Source organism: Epinephelus fuscoguttatus, linkage group LG4 (assembly GCF_011397635.1).
Source record: "Epinephelus fuscoguttatus linkage group LG4, E.fuscoguttatus.final_Chr_v1".
NCBI lineage: Eukaryota > Metazoa > Chordata > Actinopteri > Perciformes > Serranidae > Epinephelus > Epinephelus fuscoguttatus.
Window position 1 is genome coordinate 46529845 of NC_064755.1, and position 19320 is coordinate 46549164.

Genomic DNA, 19320 nt, shown 5'->3' on the forward strand with positions numbered 1-19320 from the left:
TTATTCAATGTCATAACTTAAAAACAGAAGGAGAGACGTGGTCAGATACTGAACTGATCACACTAATCTTTAGTGTCCATCATGGATGTAAACTGTAACTGCAACCTGACCGGTTGGCGAAGGCGCACAGCCGTGAGGTGGTAAGTCTGTTTTATTTTGTATTTGTTTGTTCTGTCCAAGCGGCAGCCTCCGGGGCTGATAAGTGAAGCCAATGTGAAGTGCCAAAAACTGCAGTTCATCGACTGGCCACTTGAGGCTGGCTCTAAATCAGAGCATCATTAATGACAACTGTACAGGGCTGAATTGTTTTATAACGATCCCATTTAAATGTTATTAAGTCTTACAGTTCTGCATTAATTAAGGGTGTGGTCACTTTGACTGACAGGCTGTCACTAGGCCTCACATCAGGCCACTAAACTTTACTTCGGCGTCGGAGCCGGCTTGCCGGAGCCTGTCGGAGATTTATTTTACCAGACAAATAATAAAGCTTGCTGTGCAGATAATTGTACCAACTGACCGTCCAAGACACCAGTGCTCAAGTTTTTTGGTAAGTGACATTCTTATCATTTTATTTAAATGTTAGCGCTAATTAACATGTAACATTGTTTCTGCGGCTTGTTAGCTTAGCTCCTTATCTCACTATCTAACTGCTAACCGGCAGTCCAAACGTAATGTAGAAGGGTTAGAAGTTAGGATGGTTATCGGTCAGATACACTCCTCACTCCAGAGCTCCACCCTCTCATGCAAAATTTTGCATGTCTGGTTAGAGAAATCCAAGATGGCGTCGGCCAGAATGAACCGGCAGTCCACAAACAAATGACGTCACGCTTGCTATGTCCATTATTTTTACAGTCCACAGCTTTGTCGCGTATATCTGCCGACAATTTTGTTTTTGTTTCATGCTTTGAAAAATCACAATGTTTATTTTTGTTTGTTTTATAGGTGCTGTGGCTATCTGGTGGCCGGTACACTGACTTGACCTCAGCATTCAGCTTCAGTCATATCAGAAGGAAATGTCGCACCCTTTTAGCATTTCATTGTTTTAATGTAATTTGCTGTTTTTGAGGAGTATTGACTTGCATTTTTATAAAGCTCTTACCTTTTTGTGATACTAACGTTTAATAGGATTAGTGTTTTAACATATACCTTTTTCTTGTCTTGTTAATTTGTTTAATACACTTTGTAATCTTGGGCGAATTCCTTGTCTCTGCTCATCATTTACTGTTGTCTGTATCAGTTTGAAGTACGAGTGGGTTTTTGGTTGGGTTGAAGCAGAAATTAAATAGAATCTTCTAAACTCTAAATCAAGCTGGGCCTTGCCACGGTCCGGCCACACTTGCTAAAAGTTGAGTTGTAGCACCAATATCACTGTTAGAATATTTACTTTACATTAACATGTTGAGAAGCTAAAACATTGGTTTATTCTTCACACTGAGACCCTTTTACTTTTGACAGTTTGGAGCTTGTTTGGTTTTAACTAAAGGGTTAGTTCACTCTCAACTATTCATATACATGATCTAATATGAAATGATGCATCTCTCTGCATATGTAAAATACACATCTCATTGTCCATACACACACATTTATCTTACTTTATATGTTGTTATATTTTATCCAAATATTTAAACTTCACTATTCCGTTTTAGATTTTCATTATATTTGTTTTATCAGTTGTTTTTTAAAAAAACTACACACTTGTAAATTAGCATCATTGTCACTGGTAAGATTTTCATTACCCATTACTTTCTATAAACTTGAACTTTAACATGAAATACGTCAAACAGTCCACTCTGATGACTTTAATTAAAAATAACGTAGTTTTTTTTATTAACTTTAAAGTCGTACACAAACAGTTGGTAGCAAATATACATATATACAACTTCCTTTACAAAGAAAACAAGGAAAGAAAAATTTACAACAAAGAGCTGAGTCCTTTGGCACTTAATGTTTCGGGTCCAAAAAAAAAAAAAAAATCCAACTTGTTGAAAATGAGGAACGGGGCAAAAACGTGGAGAGAATAATTTGGGGGCAGCTTCTTGCTGTATCGTCACTGTTCAGCTGAATGTCTGACGTCTTTAACTGGCCTGGACGCAATTATCCAACAGTAGATTTTTAACTACAAATCATCTCTGCTGAGCCTTTTCCAAATCACACCATCAGTTTTACATTGATTTCAGACAGCCGTTGACTTCAGTTCATTTCAGTGTGTGAAACTTGCTGACAGTGAACAGTAACTCAGTAGCAGTAACAGTCACTTCATGTTTGTGTGTAAACAGATCATTTTCTAACCTTTTGTTCGTGGTGCATTCAAGGATCCTCCGACACTTCAGCTGTGTAGCTGCAGAGAGGCACTGCAGTGACAGGAAAACAGACTTTGGGGCCAAAAATTAACGTTGTTAAATCACTGCTGTTCTGTCTGCATTTAAAAAACTCTGTTTGGCACCTGGTCTCAAACCATCTCCCTCCTCACGACACGAGATAACCTTCGCCAACCACTAAAATCAAACACTGCTGTAAGCTGTCGTCGATCACAGTCATTCAAGTCTCTCCTGGTTTAGATTTCGTAAGAATGAAGTGGCTGCTGAGAAGGAGGGAAATCAATCTAAAAGAGAGGATGTGACACAGAGAATGATTAGTAGTGAGGTATAACATGCAGCAGCTGGAGTTAAACATGTTGTAATGGTCCTTTAATCTGCAGTTCCTGTAGGACAGCATGATTTAGCTCTTTCACTATAAATCACTCGTCCAAATACCATCGCTACGACACTTTGATGTTTGTTTGTACTTTTCCAGACATTCATGTACAGTTTGAGAATTAATCAGTTGACTTCTACGACTTATTTGAGTCGTCTAATCCATCACAGCGAATGTTAGCATTTTGAGCCGAACCCAAACTGATGTTTCCAAACTGATACCTCCAAAGATCTCCAATAATGATCCCTTAAACTTGGTTATTAAAGGAATACTTAATTTACATATCAGTTCTTCATCTTGTGTTGCCTTGAACGAAGAATCCAAAAACAGTGTACACCGATGATTAATTTAAGTCACAGGGAACCACATAAAACATCAGTTCATAAACTCTCACACAACTTGAGCAGTATAATCCAAATCTCATTTATCCAGTCGTGTGCTCCACACTTCACAAACAGTCCTGCCTGACAGGAAACTGGAAAAGAAGTGAAACTTATCAATGCTCTCTTTAAAGCCAGACTCCATTAACAAAACGAGCAATTTTACTTCACTGAACACGGGAGCTGCTGGTCCACCTCTGCCTCCATCAGTTAGTTTGTCTGTCTTATTGTGTGACTTTGGTGTTTTAAAGGGTTCGTTCAGATTCACCAAAGTCACACAATAACACCAACAAACTAACTGATGAAGGCAGCGGTAGACCAGCAGCTCCTGTGTTCAGCGAGGTAAAATTACTGTGTTTTGTAAATGAGGTCTGGCTTTAAAGAGAGCATAGATAAGTTTCATTTTCAGTTCAGTCCCATCACCCCTGACTACTGAATAGATGAGACTTGAATTATCCTGCACTAGTTGTGTGAGACTTTAAATGTTTGGGTTTTACTGTTGTTAAACGTGGTCTGTTTACTTCAAATTAACAACGTCTGCCATGTTTGGATTCTTCGTTCACTGTGGAAGCATGTGAGGGAAGTTTTCTTAATCAATCCAAGGCAACATGGCACGACTAACTGAAATAAAAATGGTCACTTTGTGGGTGAAGTATTCCTTTAAAGTACTGCACTAAAGATATAAGATAATTACAGCGTCACTGCTCTCTGGTGGACAAACTATTTAATGGAGTCACTGTTTCTAAATGACCTCAAACACATCTTTGCCATGTCTTCTCACTGATATAAAAACTGACATGAAAACATCTGTGCTGAGATAAAAACTGGGTGATGATACTGGACACTGGATTAGATTCATCAGTTCATCATTTAAGTTATTTTTCGTGTAAAAAAAAAAAAAAAAAATCACAAACTTTCTCTACAGGTTTTGGATAGTTGCAAGCAATTTAAAGCTGTCATGTTGGGCAACGTCACCACATTTTCACATTCTTTAAGGGTGAACAATAAAACAGAAACAGAAAAACAAGAAAAAATAATCTGCAACTGTTTTGATCATGGACTAATCATTGAAGAGATTATCATGAGAAATGTTTAAATTCTGTGATTTCTGTGTTTTATATCAGATTAAACTGAATATTTTGGGGGTTTGATTCGACAAAACGAGCCTGAAGGACGTCACCGTGGACTCCGAGACACTGGGACGGACAGTTTTCACTACTTTCAGATATTTTATAGACCAAATAATTACTCTAGAAAATAATCTGTTGATGAATCTATATTGAAACCAATGGTTAGTTGCAGCCTGCGTTAACTAGCAGTAGACTTGTGTTGGATTTGACGACTCAAACAAGTATCTCAAGTCTGTTAACTGATTTTCATATGATACAAAAATGTAGAAAAAACACACACACAAAAAAACAGCCTGAAAAAGGTCATAAAAATAAAGTGTGCATGATTTGTAGTTGAAGAGCTACATCACACTGGCATGTTGGTCCTTTAACGACACCTTCTAGTGACGTGAAGGAGCTTTCAACACCTCAACGTCTTTAGCAGCCGAGAAGATCTGAGCACGTTATAATCTGACCTTTGACTCGTGTAAACACAATCTGATCACTGTGTCTGGGAGCAACGTTGCTCAGTCCGTCCAGTCATCACACACCTGACTCAGTATTTGGCTCTGTGCAGGTCAAAGGTCACTGGACGAGCAGTAACGTGGGCGTCTGGGTATAGAAAAGTAAAAACCCATGAGGGTGAAATGCTTCCTCGGGGCGATCGCTCCCAGAAATCAGTTTTTTTGCGTGTCTAAACAGATAAAAGTTGAGCAGCATTTGGTTTCAGTTCCTCTCAGACGGCGTCCGCTCCTCGAGCTCGGAGACCACACGGGTTTTATTTCCTGCTCGTTCACTCCCACCTGTAGAGCTTCAGCATCTTCTCCGTGAGCGAGGCCAGGAAGTGCTCGCCGTTCACCGAGAACGGGCTGATGTCCAACACCGGGAGGTCGGCCGGGAGCTTCTGGAGCAGAGAGCCGCTGCCTGCATCCCACACCTGAGGAGGAGGATGTGAGGAGGAGGATGTGAGGAAGGAGAGGGTGAAGGAGGAGAAAAAGGAGAGGAAGGAAGAGGAGGAAGATGAGGGAGGAAGAGGAGGAGGAAAAGAAGAGGACGGAAGACAGGTAGGAGGAGAAGGAGGGAAAGAAGAGAGGGTGGAGATGGAGGAAGATAAGAGGGGTGAGGAAGGAGATAGAGGAGAAAGAAGACAAGAGGGGGAAGGGAGGAGGAGCAGGAAGAAGAGAGGAAGGGGGAGTGGAGAGAGTAAGGAGAAGAAGGATAAGAGGGAGGAGGGAGGAGAAAGAAAAGGATCAGGAGGAAGAGAGAAAGGAGGGCGAGGAAGATAGGGGAATGGAGGAAGGAGAGGGAGGAGGAGCAGGAGGAAGAGAGCAAGGTGGAGGAGAGGGGGGAGGAGGGGAATAGAGGGAGGAGATGGAGGAGGATAAGGAAAAAGGAGGAGAGAGAGGAGGAGGAGAGGGAGAAAGAGGAGGGAGGAGGAAAATGTAAAGAAGGAAAGAGGAAGATGAGACAGAAGGGGAGGAAGAGGATGATGAGAGAGATTATTCAGAAACTGTTGGTTCGTTCCTGTTACAAAGAAAAACAACAGAAATTTAAACAAAATAGCTTTGAGCTTTTAAAAATTATATCAAATTAACTCATTAATTAAACAGAAAAAAAGGAAATAAAATATAAAAAGAATTAAAACAACATGTTTTAAATAATCCTCCAAATTAGGGATGCACCGAAACGAAAATTTGTGGCCGAAGCCGAAGCCGAATATTATTAAACGCTTGGCCGAATACCGAGTACCAAATGCTGTTGTTTAGTTGTTCATTAGTTTTTGCAGATGAACCTCCTCCAGATTAGTGTTGTCACAGCACCAAAATTGGGACCCACTGTACGATACCAGTGAAAATACCATGGTTCTGAGTAGTATCATGATATCACAGCAGAAATGAGGCAGATGTGCCTTTTGTCATTTATAAAAAGATAAATCACTTTTCTATAATACATCAATGATATTTCAATGGAATAAATTACTTATTGACTTATTCATACTTCAAAAACAGCATCAATAAGTGATTAACATAGGGGGGATCAAAATAAAATAAATAAATAAAATAAGAATCAACCAGCCACCCTCCTCCCCTGACAAGTAAAGAACAGTCCCTTCAGTGCGGTGAGGTTTGTGGACCGTTACCTGCCACAAAGAGAGAAATGTGAACGGCTCGTTTCTCCTCTGACACGTCACATACCTGTGTGCCGCCACAGCTCGGCTGTTCAGGTACTTCTGGGCAGTCATGATGCCAAGAAGAGGAAACTATTGGTGCCGGACTTCTCCGTCACCGGTAAGCCTTATCTTGCGCTGCGAAGCACTATGGCCGCCGTATTTGACAGGAATGCATTACTGTCTGTGTCTGTGACCCCCGTTCAACCCACAATCGGTGGGATTCGCCTTTCGTTTCTGCTGCTGGTTGAAATCTGTAGGCTGCTCGCACAGCGTGCTGAATGATTTAAGCCTATTTTGCTGCTCAAAACTATTCTTAGTCGCAAATGCGAGTGCGGTGACGGACGGATCGCCACACTGCCGACATTTTACTCCGCGCGTCACAGCACGCTGTTTGATTGCATTATCAAAACACGCTGCCATTATTCGGCCTTGCTTTTAACTTATTCCACCAAATACTGAATGTGTGTTTTTTGCAATATTCGGCCGAAAATATTTGGTTACCGAATATATTCGGTGCATCCCTACTCCAAATAATTAAAATAATTACACTGAATATTTGAAGTAATGAGGAAACTTTGATCTCAAAAGAAACGTAACTATTTAATGCCAACAAAGTTGTTGGGAAACTTTATGCTCACTATAGCGTTACACCAAGAAGATGGATATTTTCCCCAAAATTACATTTGAATTAAATTCTGATTGGTCGTCAGGAGAGGACGAGGAAAAGGAAAGCCAGGACTCTTGTGTGCAGACCTCCAGGTGTGTTTGAATCGGCCGTGCCAACATCCAGGTTTGAACTGGACGAAGTTACACAGCTGCAGATCAATGTAAACACAAAATAGCTTGTGAGTTCCTGGCGTGTGTGCTGCGTTGCCTGGCAACAGACCGGGGAACTGTTTGGGTTTTTTTTATTTCACGGAGCTACATAACATACTTAAATAATTTATTTCATCACCTTTTGTTGACATTTCCTTACTCAGCATTGCTGTTTAAGCTGTTGTTGACCTGTTGTATAACAGCAATATCACACTGGAGGGAGTGACGCTGGACTGTATATCGTCACGGCTGTGACTGTCTTCTGTGACCGAATCACAGCCGTGAAGATATACAGTCCAACGTCACTCCCTCTCATGAGATATTGCTTTAATAAACACAAGGCTGCTTCAGGCTTTTTAAATTAAATTGATTTGATTTAGTTTATGCTCTCTAAGACAAAAAACTAAAAGGTAAATTAACTAAACTATAAAAGGCTCTTATAGTTAAGAAGATGAGAAAAAAGAAAATGTACCTAACAATAAAAATAAGATATAATCACTTTAATTTAAGTAGAAATAGGCCAATTATGCACTCTTCAGACTGATAAAATAAAACTTAATGTTGAGACTAAGAAGACTGACCATAGTGGAGTTGGAGGCCTCGTCCCCGGCGCAGACCAGCGTCCCGCCACCGTCTGGACTCTTGAAGACGGCATTCTTGGTGAGCAGTTTGCAGGACGAGCCGGCACTGAACGTCTGCACCGGCGAGCAGGAGCAGCTGGGCAGCTGAGAGGAGTCCTGCTGAGGCGTCCTGTTCAGAGACATCAGGACGCAGCGCAGAGACGGGTTGGAGCGTCCTGCAGGAGACATGGGACACTTCATACAGGAAACTGAGCAGACTGAGTCCTTTATCAAACTGCTGCTGTCAACACTTCACGTCTGGCTGTTCTGGCCTGTTACACAAATCTAATTCTGTGCGGACGTTCAGGACGAGCAACAAAAACTAGGTGGTGCTGTACTTAAAGGAACAATGTGAGGATTTAATGGTGAGGACTGCAGATTGCAGCTCAACACACACATTAACGCAGCAGTAATATTAATCCAGAACAGGAAAACACTGACAAACATTTCCTCATCATCAAAATATCAAATATCCGAAAATGTAATCAGATTATCATCTGAACAACAACTGTGACCATTCATGAGAAACTCTGACTTGCAAAAACAGCATCTTCTCTTAACGCTTGAAGCAGTGCGTCAGATTCAGGAGGACATACTGGCTGAAATGGAACATAATATAATACATATGTTTTCTTTAGTGTGTAATCAGCTGGAAATATGAATTGTTTTGTTTTTGTTACCTTAGAATGAACAGTTTATATCTACACACGGAGGGAGGGTCCTCCTCAACATGTTGCACCAACATGTTTCTACAGTAGCCCAGAACAGACAAACCAAACACTGGCGGCATCAGAAAAAACACTGATTTATGACATGAAACTGCTTTTACCAGTTTAAATCAGCTGGTCTGTTTGTTTTGGTGAGAGAGAGAGACCTGTGTGGATCATCTGACTCAGTAAAAACCTCCTGAACGTCTGGATCTCAAGTTATCGGAGAAAAAAGGTGAGCACACATTAGCAGGTGCTAGGCTAACATACCGTCTCTGACGAGCCAAACAGCGTCGGAGAAACACTGATTTGTTACATGAAACTGATTATTCAGTGTTTTTACCGGTTTAAAATCAGCTGGTCTGTTTGTTCTGGAGGGGAAGAGACCTGTGTGGAAAATTCAGCTCCTGAACAATGAACACTGAAGGAATTCTGACCAGGAGAAGTTCCAGCTGGTTGCAATGAGCAGTCCTCACCACTAGATGCCACTAAATCTGAACCTTTAAATCGTTCCTGAAAACTTTGTTTCTGACCTTCTTTAAGTTCAGCTTTTCCTCTTTTAAATTGCCTCTGAACATGGATTTTCTTTGTAAGCCTTTTTCAGAACTTCTTTGTATTTGGGCTAATATGATGTCATGTATGATACTCACAGGCAACGTGTACGTTTTCTATATTCTATTTGGTTTTTCCTTCCTGTAAACTCTGATATTAAATGTTATTTATAATCATTATTACTACTACTACTACTATTATTATTGATATTGCTATTCACGTTATTACTTTTATTATTTTTCTTCTGATGACGTTCACATATTAAGCCAGCTGTGTTTGCTGTCAGCACTGCCTGGTATTCTTTGAAGGTTTCAGTTAGCAGTCTCACCTGGCCTGTAGGTAACCAGACAGTGTCGGCTTTCTGTCTCCACCTGGATGTCGGTGCAGCCGGCGGTCTCCAGCGGCAGGACATGTGGTCTGTATGTGGTCTCGTTGACCTGTTCCCAAAAACATCCGCCCTCCAGGGAGCCAGCGATCAGCCCGCCACAGGGGAATGAGCTGGACGCCGCCCGTGGGACGTAACACAGAGACGCCACTGGACACCTGAAAACATCAAGAGTTCAACAAGTTTAAAAACTTTTTTTTGTGTGTGTTTAACAGTAATGTCCTTGTAGTCGCCCCAATGAGTCCCCTTAGACAACAGCCACACTAAACCAGCGAAAACTACAAGTCTTCTTGACCCTCCATCCTCACTAACCCACCACTTCACTTTTTCAAAATGATCTTCAGAGTAAATCAATCTGATACACCAGCCTCATATTTTAGCATAAATGTGTGTGTGTCCTTGTGCATACCTGGAGCGTAGCGGCTGCAGCTCTTGGACGTGTGTGCTGGTGTCTCTGGTGTCGTAGACGAGCACAGAGCCGTTGATCAGACCTGCGTAAACGTAATTGCTGTTGTCCAAACACCAGCAGCAGCTCCACACGGGTTTACCTGCGTTATAGGTCTGAACCACTGTGTTGGTCAGCAGACTGCAACACACACACACACACACACAGACACAGACACACACACACACAGTCAGTCCACTGACCATGTGATAATAATCATTCATTTTCATCATCTCTGTGATTCTGATTGAGACACGTGAAGTGTGTGTGTGTGTGTGTGTGTGTGTGTGTGTGTGTGTGTGTGTGTGTGTGTGTGTGTACCTGGTCAGTTTGATGGTGTTGTCCAGAGCAGCAGACAGCAGCAGACTGTCGTTCTGCCTGTTGAAGGACAGACCCCGGATCTGTTTGCTGTGGATGGGGACGTACTGACTCGCCTTCATGTTGACCACACTCACCTTCTTCACCCCACAACCTGGAGGAGGAGGAGGAGGAGGAGGAGGAGGAGGAGGAAGGAAGGTAACCAGTGAGAGGAAATCAGAGCAGACGTCTTGGCCTGAGGGTGGCAGTAAAGAGTCTCCAAAAGGAGAATCTATCAGACAGCATCAATGTGCTCAGCAACGATGAACTCACATCTCTTTTGATTGGTTACCTGTTTAAAAACATAAAGATAATGAGTCATAAGGAAGAAGGAAGTTACATCTCACCGGGCACCAGTGTGGAGTGAGGGGAGGGCTGCGAGGCCAGCAGGCAGCTCAGAGGTTCACAGTACGATAAAACCCTGGAGCCTCCGGCCTGAGACACCAGCACCGCCTTGGAGAAGCTGTACTGTGCTGCCCTGGAGCCGTCCGCCCTCTGAGACAGACCGAGGAGGAGCGAGGAGGATGCTAAGGAGGAGGACGAGGAGGAGGAGGAGGGAGCTGAGTTTCTGCCAGCTTGGGCCATCAGCGCCCTCAGCTCCTACACAGACAGAGAGGAGGAAGATGTCAAGAGATTCATCTGATATTTTTGTGACTATAAAGGAAAATCATGTGAACAGCATCTAGTTCTCAAAACTGGAGTCCAGAATGTGCCAGTGTTTTGTTTAGTCTTGAATAAAAAGCTAAGTCCAACCAGGAACAAGAATAATCAAACCTAAAAGTTAAATTTTCAGTGATACCTGCAGCTCTTGTTGTGCTTGTCCATATTTGTTGGTGACAACCTGCAGTTTAAGTTTGTACTGAGCTGATTCCAGTTCAGCTTTCCTCCTCAGAGACTGCTCCTGCTCCAGAGACCTACGCGCACACACACACACACACACACACACACACACACACACACACACACAGTTTTATATTAATCCACTTATTACACTACTAACAGGGCAACGGACAGGTTGTGATGGTATTGTAGAAGACAGAAATGTGCATCAGAAATATATTCTAGGAACACTGAGTTTCAATAAATCTTGCTAACAAATTTAAAGCAGCACATGAATGACACAAATCTACTTACATCCTGTACTTCATGTTTACACCAGAAGAGGGCGATAACAGATGAATCAATGCTATTAAATGCTGCAAAAAACACTTTAAGCAGCTACACAGAGTTTTTAACAACATAACTTCAGCATTGAAATAACTGACACAACCTTTGCCAACCACCTTTCATTCCTCCAGGAGCTGTGTGTTTCACACTAAAATTGTCAGTTTTGGGTGGAATATCTTTTGACAGTGTAAAAAGTTTTGTCTGAAATAAACATCTCATAAGCTTATTTGGACCCCACAGATCTGGTGTGTTGGCGCCGGTTAAGCAGAGAAAGCATCACTCACTTCTTTAAGCTCTCCTGCTCCGAGTTGTCGAGCGCTCGCAGCTTTGGAGCGTACAGCAGAACGATATCTGAGCGTTTGGCTTTCTTGTTGCACTAGAGACAAACAACAGAAACATGTCTTTGGCGTCAGAGTCCAGATGTGAGATGCAGGATAAGACACCAGTGAAGGTTAAGAAAGAAAAAAAAAAAGACTTCCTGTTAAACACAGTAAGGTCACTGACCTGTGGACATTTAGCGGCCGGGCCCTGTGCTTTCAGCCAGCGCTGGATGCAGGTGAAGCCGAAGAGGTGTCCGCAGCGCAGAGCGGACAGTCTGTGCTCGCCGGCTGTTGTCCACGCCTCAAAGCAGATGGTGCAGGTGTCGCCTTCACCCTCTTCAGCAGGCAATGACTGGACAGAAGCCGAGGCCGCAGGGACAGGCTAGAGGTGGTCACAACAAGAGTTTCAAGCTCAACACTGACACGAAAACATCAAACTACAGATTTAAAATGAGGGACTAAAATGTTAGAAACACCCAAGGTGGTGTTCAGGTGTGTTCCTACAGGTACAATTGAGGAGATTAAATACAAACAAGAAATTGAGTTTGAAGGCTCATCAAGCAGCAGGTTCTTTAAACTAACATGAGACAATGGAAAATAAGCTACATGACAGTTAACTCAGAGAAATATACTGATCAGCAGCAGACCTTTATTAGCATTATTAGCTCCAACTCTGAAGAGTCCCTGCTCATCACTTATAAACTGCCAAATCTGTTCTCTGTGTGTACATTCAGAACAGAATAACTGTAACTGGTAGCAGAAAGAAGAGCGACGGATAAGGTCTGACAGTTACCTGGACATTCTGATTCTGAGCGTCCGTCCTCTCACCATCTGCAGCTGAACTGGAGTCTGAGAAAAGATGCAATATAAAGAAATCAAACTGGACTCTCAGAACACAACACAGACTTCGCACTGGTTTGTGAAACCCGGTCAAAGACACATCAACGACAAAAACTAGTTTAGATTTACCGGTTGGGCCAACTTCCTGTGGTTGTGCATGATGGACAGAGGCATTGAGGCGAGGACTAGAAGGCGGCACCGGGTCAGCAGGCTCCGCGGCAGCAGGCGTGTCTTCTTCACCCCCCTCTTCCTCCTCCTCTTCAGACTCGCTGACCTCTGTGGTGCTGCCAGACTCCGGCTCAGCCACGCTTGCTGCCGGCACTCGGAGCAGGAAGTCTGGAAAGCCTCTGGAGGGCGCTGCAGTCTGGCTGGGGTAGTGCACCCTGAGGCCCTGCCTGTAGAGGACACACAGGTTTGATATCTCAAAGAGACACTGACCTTTTTAACAAAATATATTTAAAAAGGTATGAACCAAGCCGTCTCTGTGCTTTAGTTTGGGGTACCTGAGTCTCCTCCGTATGGGCGCCCCCTGAGCTGCTGAAGGTGTAGCTGCAGAGACGCTCACCGCTCTCTGACTGAACGCCCAGGTGGCAGGGAGTCTGGGAGGTGCACGAGCTGCCGTCTGCCCTCCTTCATTGTCATCGTCGTCGTCCTCGTCCACCTCAGTGCTGCTGCCAGAGTCTGAGATGACGTACGGTGCGTTGGCGTCCGCAGCAGCAGCAGCAACCTCTGGCTGTCTGCTGCCTCCTCCCTGCATTTCCACAGGAGAGTCTACCTCCATGGCCTCCATCTGCACAGCAGCACAGTGGGAAACAACACAGGTTAGACTGTTAAAGGTCCACTGTGTAGGATTTAGGGGGATATATTGGCAGAAGTCTGTTTTCTTTAGTGTATAATCATCTGAAAATAAGAACCACTGTGTTTTTGTTACCTTAGAATGAGCTGTTTGTATCTACATAAGGATCAGGTCCTCATCCACAGAAACCATCACGTTGCACCACCATGTTTCTACAGTAGCCCAGAACGGACAAAGCAAACACTGGCTCTAGATAGGGCCGTTCACGTTTTCACTTCGGCTACCACAGTCAGCAGCCCCGTCATGACGAGCAGCATCGGAAAAACTCAGACTTTTTAACGTGGAACTGCTTTGGAGCACTCTATATGTACAAACCTGAAGTGAATCCTGTGCTCGATGTGAAGCCAGTGTAAAGAAACTACAGTGGGAGTGACGTGGGTTGACCTGTTGAACCTGGTTAGAAGTGTTCTGGATTAACTGAAAACGATTCAGAGAAGATTCAAGTCCAGTTGGGAGGACACAAAAGCATGAATAATCATCTCTAGCTCAGGTCTCGACACCACAGATCTGAGCTTTGCAATATTTCTTAGCTGAATGAAACAAGTACGGGTCTGTGATTTGACATGATGATCAAATGCATGGCCTGATCAAAAATAACACCAGGATTCCTGATATCTGACCGTATAGCTGACAGAAGGGACTCAACCTTTGAAGCTATACTATCTGGAGCAGTTATGAGACCCTCCTTCTTGTCTGTGTTTAATTGAGCACGGTTACATGTGCACAATAATCAGATAACTGGGAATAATCAGGTAATGGTAATAATCCGATTTGATGCGTTTACGTGCACTTCAATAATCTGATAATCAGAAAAACCTGGTTTACATGATTCAGTCCTTCAGTTGGATTTCTCCCAAGTACATGACATAAAACTCAAACTTTCTGTTACAGCAGGTACTCATATCCTTGAAAAACCTCAAAAAGTACGCAAGTCATATATTTGCAGAACAAAGCACTCATCATGCTGACAGCTTAGATTCTTACAGTACTGTTTGTTTTTATCATTAACAAATACATGTGAGAGCATTCTAATGTGTAGTTTATCAATGAGGAGCCAATTTTACATACTTTGGGTAGATTCGGAGTAAAAGTACTGCAAAGAGCAATATACAAGTGTACTGTATATAAACTTGTCACACAAAGTGCATAACATATAAGTAAGATAAATAAAAGTGACAATTTAAACACTGAGAATATCAAAATAGATTATTTTATGTCAAATCTTTATCTGAAAGGAAACAAAAGCTGTCAGATTAACGTAGTGGAGTAGAAAGTACAATATTTCCCTCTAAACTGTAGTGGAGTGTAAAACAGCAAAACCCGAAAGAAACCAGATTAAAGGGTAAACATGCACCGAGTAATCTGACTATTGGGGACAAAGCTAGATGTGTTTTTATCTGATTTCTCATAATCAGATAATGGCTTTTATCTGATAAAGCCTATCGGATCATGCTGTCTACATGACCACTTGAATAATCAGGTAACTCCAGAAATCAGATAATGATCGGTTTATTAGTGTGCATGTCAACGCGCTCATTGTAAGTAGTTGTTTGACATCCAGTCCTTCATGGTGCTGTTTACTGCTAGTAAGTAAAAAAAAAATCTTTCACCACTGCACAAACAGAAATAATTAATCACCAAATATTTAACGAACACGCACCTTCCCTGTGGATACCTGAACAGTGGAGTTAAACTCTGGCTCCACCTCGCTGCACAAATTCAAAACTTACACAACCTGCATGTTGTGCTAATTTATTAGCCAGCTAACGTTGATTGCCACAGTGCACAGTAGTTAGCGGTGACAACACGCCCCGCCAAGTATCTGTGTCTCTGTCTGTCAACTGTCCAACAAATCCCCTTTCAGTTTAATGACCTATCTGTTGTCTGTGGCGGCGAATACCTTCCGCTGCGGTCACCGGGGGCAGGTGCTGCGTTCGCCGGCTTAGCTCCAAACTAGAGACCGGGGTCGTCTAGGCCTCCGAGCAATAACACAGCTAACAGAAGCTCTTTGTTTTCAGTTTATACGGCTGTGATTGTGGTTTTCGATGTACAACGTTTCCACATTAGCAACGTTATAGAAAAACACAGAAAATAATATTAATAATTGGATTATCCATTCTAGTCCCCTGGTAACTACGGACGCTTAAGCTAACTTTAGCTAGCATCTGGCCCGTTGTGAGGCTGCCGACATGCCTTTAATCCCTTAAACTACGCTTCTATTAAAGTCAGTGCATAAACAGCTACAGGTGATATTAACTAGGGTGTTGTTACTGTAAAGATAATGAGACAGCTTGGTTGGTTTGTTAGCGCGGCTAGCTCAGTTAGCTAACGGCTTGTAGCAGCAGCAGCAGCAGCAGTAGCGCGGTGAGAGGCAGACTCCTACCTGTGTGACAGTGAAGGTTTAACGGCTGCTGATCCCGCTCTGACACACCACACTCGGTAACAACATGGCTCCGCGGTAAAGACACAAATCAAAAAGGGTCTGGTTGAGTTGGGTTTTACGGGGTGACTTCCAGGAGTGTGAACAGAGTCAGCACCGCGGCGAGGGCTCGAATCTCCCGGCGCCAGCCCGCTCTGCCCGCCCCATCCTGCCGTGACGTCACCGCCCAAGATCGTATGTTGAGAAGATGAGTCACACTGACGCAGAAAATGTTGCTCTCACACCACACCAAGAAATTCTGGCGCGACCTTTGCAGATTTTGTCAGTGATCATAATTATGTCCTCCTTTTGTTTGGTCTGCATTTTGAATGTCTCCTAGCTACAACGAGTCCCAATGTCCTCACACGGACATTAGATAGATAGATACTTTATTGTCCCCGAAGGCAAATTTGTCTTGGACTCCATGAGCTGAGACAAGCTGCCGCCATAGTTAAAATTACAGAAGGAGAAGAAAGGTAAGTTACAAAGTTGCACATTTGCGCAACAAACACACAGATAAACAAAAATTGCACGTATGCACAACAATAAATACACATATAACACATTCCCACATGTGCCCATACAAGTACAGTAAGGGGATGGACCACAGCATCAACATATATTGCACATCTCAAACTGTTACCTTATTTAATATTCTAATAGAGGTAGGGACAAATGAATATTTAAATCTGTTAAGCTTGCAGATGGGGGCTCTGTATCATTTGCCAGATGGTAACAGTACATATTCTGAGTTGAGGATGTGAGCGGGATCGGATACGGCTCTCTGTGCCAGTCTGAGGACAGACTCTTCATAGATGGACTGCAAGGAGGAGTTTTCAGTCCTCCCTATGACCTTCATTACAGTCTGGACCAGACGGTTAAGTTTAGATTTAGAGTGAACAGAGAGATTTCCGTACCACGCTGACATGCCAAACCTGATGATGCTCTCTAGCACAGCCTGATAAAACAAAAACATAAGCTTCTGGTCCACCCCAAAGACCCTGAGTCTACGTAAAAAATGTAGCCTTTGCTGAAGGCAAGAACACAGCATGTCAACTTGATTCTCCCAGTTAAACGCCCAGATATCTATAAGAACTGACCTGGTTTAGTGTTTGATCATGGATTAGTAGTGGGGAGTTAACACCTACTGACTTGGGGTCAATCAACATCTCTTCTGTTTTCTTGACATTAGTAATGAGGTGGTGATCATCGCACCACTGAACAAAAGACTGAACCTCCTCAAAATATGATGAGGGGTCTGAGTCTTTGTACAGCAGGCTGAGAATTGCAGTACCATCAGAGAATTTAAAAACATAATTCCCAGGACAGCTGCTGATACAGTCATTTGTGTAAATAGTGAAGAGGACAGGTGAACTAACGCAACCTTGAGGTGTCCCAGTGCTAATCACCCTTGGCTCTGAGAGAGTGTTGTTGACTCTGACAAGCTGGGATCTGTTAGTTAAAAAAGAATAAAACCATTTGATGATAAAAGGGTTAACAGTCATCTGCCAGAGTTTCTTGATCAGCAGGTGAGGCTGTAGGGTATTAAAAGCAGAACTAAAATCAATAAACAAAAGACGGGCATGGGCCTTTGGGTTTAGGGGTTAGGTGAGTGATGCCATTAATAGCATCATCTGTGCCTCGTCCATGTCTGTGAGCAAACTGGAAAGGATCTAGAGCAGAACTTATCTCAGATTTCAGACTACTGATGTTAAAGCCACTGGCCTGAAGTCATTATTATCAGATGGACAAGATTTCTTTGGAACAGGGATGATAGTTGATCTTTTCCAAAGGGCAGGGACAGTATGTTGGTCAATGGACTGCTCAAAAATAGGGCACCAGACCGGAGTAAGCTCTTCCGCACAGGTTTTGAAGAGAAAAGCAGACATACTGTCTGGGCCTGAAGATTTCTTTTTGCAAACCCCCCTAAAGAGTGATTGGATTTTAGAAGGATCAACTATCAGCCTGGGACAAGAGTCAGTGAGGTTGATAGACTGAAGCATTTGATCACATTCCAAGGAGAAATCATGTGTGTCAAACCTCATGAAAAAGTCATTAAGCTCGTTTGCTTTTTTGAGTTCATCATCTGTGATAAGACACCTCCTCTTCGTAGTCATATTGGCTGCTGCTTTCATAGAGTCCCATAACTTTTTCGAATTCATTGAGGTGAAGTTCTGTTCTATGATGTCCTTGTGTTTCCTCCTGGCATCCCTCAACTTTTGATCAAGTTCTTTTTGCACTATTTTTAAACCCATACGGTCCTGGTTTTTAAAAGCAAATTTTTTAAATTTTTTTTAATAAAGTCCCAATGTCCTCAAACAAGTATTATCAGTGTCTTATCTTGTTACTGTTGCTTAATTTGGTCACATTTTGGCAGCCATCTTGTTTTTACATGGATTAGTGTATTGTGGTCTCTCTACCACTAGATGGCACAAAAAAGTGTCCATGAACGAGGACAACAGGTCTAAGTTAATAAGTAGCATGAAGAATAAGATCAAGTTAACCCAAAATGTGATGTCCTCATATGAGGACGCAGGGTCTCAGGAGGATATTATTATACTCATATATACGTTGATACATTTAACAGCATCATAAACAGGGATGGGTAGTGCACATGCGCCCGCGCGTGCAGCCTGTTGCAGTCACTCCTGCTTGTTTTCTTAGTTTTCCTACTTTTTTGCTTTATTAAGTTAGGTATTTGTGCTTGCTTTTTATACTGTTTATTTTAACTATATATTTGTAAATACTCTTGTTAAATTTCTTATATTTTCACGTATCTTTCCTCTCTTGCAAGGAGCACCTGTAACACAAATAATTTCCCCTCGGGGATCAATAAAGTATTTCCTATTCTGATTCTGATTCTGTGCCGAAACCCGGTACTAAATTAGCCGTGGGGCTAAATTATCGAAGACCATAATATTGATAAGATCTGACAGTATCGGTTCTTTTATCAGTACTTTTACACATTTTGGTGTAATTCATTATCATCCTGCAGCCTCTCATCTGCTCTGCGTCAGGGCTGACTTACTCTGCACACACACACACACACACACACACACACACCTACTCAACACGGTAGTCGGTGAACAGCTGAGCAGCAGCGGTGGAAACAAAGTGAAGATAATAAAAATGTTTTTTCTATTTGATAAACTGCTGAGTTTAGCAGTAAAGGTTGAACTGACACACAGTCGGGGAGCTTGGGAATTTCCCTCCAGAGAGCAATAAAGTCTTATCTCAATCTGTAATAGTTCATCATAATTTATTTGCTGATTAAATTTTGGATTGTTGATCAGAATCTGCAATGCAACTAAAGCTGCTGAATAAATGTAGCGCAGTAAAAAGCATTAAGTGGCAGAAAATTGAAAGCTTTAAGTGAGTTTAAAGAACCATGGCCCCGACACTGTCCTTGGGTACAGTACTGTCTGACAGTATATGAGTCAAACATCTCAACAATATGTTGTTCATTTTCTTTTTTCTATTGAT

At 42.5% G+C, this 19320-nt stretch overlaps 1 protein-coding gene across 3 annotated transcripts; it reads right to left on the bottom strand.

Moving 5' to 3' along the window:
• Positions 1 to 1798: 1798 nt before the first annotated feature.
• On the bottom strand, positions 1799 to 15991 carry rfwd3 (ring finger and WD repeat domain 3). 3 transcript variants are annotated; one of them, XR_007449207.1, is made up of 14 exons: positions 15802 to 15991; positions 13066 to 13352; positions 12692 to 12957; positions 12516 to 12571; positions 11907 to 12104; positions 11687 to 11778; positions 11035 to 11149; positions 10583 to 10835; positions 10200 to 10350; positions 9843 to 10019; positions 9377 to 9591; positions 7751 to 7965; positions 4735 to 5120; positions 1799 to 2602 (listed from the first exon to the last, which is right to left on the bottom strand). XR_007449207.1 is itself a non-coding variant. In XM_049574981.1 (13 exons), the coding sequence occupies exons 2-13, from the start codon at positions 13350 to 13352 to the stop codon at positions 4977 to 4979; spliced, it is 2169 nt and encodes a 722-aa protein (XP_049430938.1). In that variant the 5' UTR covers positions 15802 to 15991; the 3' UTR covers positions 3299 to 4976. The 3 variants fall into 3 exon arrangements, 1 of the variants encoding a protein (XP_049430938.1); XR_007449208.1 differs by having other exon boundaries at positions 4660 to 5120; XM_049574981.1 differs by lacking the exon at positions 1799 to 2602 and having other exon boundaries at positions 3299 to 5120.
• Positions 15992 to 19320: the final 3329 nt, after the last annotated feature.

What these genes read in the sequence shown, in the direction of transcription:
- rfwd3 (XM_049574981.1), bottom strand. Translation starts at nt 13,352, where the DNA reads ATGGAGGCCATGGAGGTAGACTCTCCTGTGGAAATGCAGGGAGGAGGC. An exon ending in ACAGGAAGTTGGCCCAACCG is followed by an intron (nt 12,572 to 12,691) that starts GTAAATCTAAAC and finishes ATCTTTTCTCAG; the next exon opens with ACTCCAGTTCAGCTGCAGAT. An exon ending in TCACTCCACACTGGTGCCCG is followed by an intron (nt 10,351 to 10,582) that starts GTGAGATGTAAC and finishes CTCCTCCTCCAG; the next exon opens with GTTGTGGGGTGAAGAAGGTG.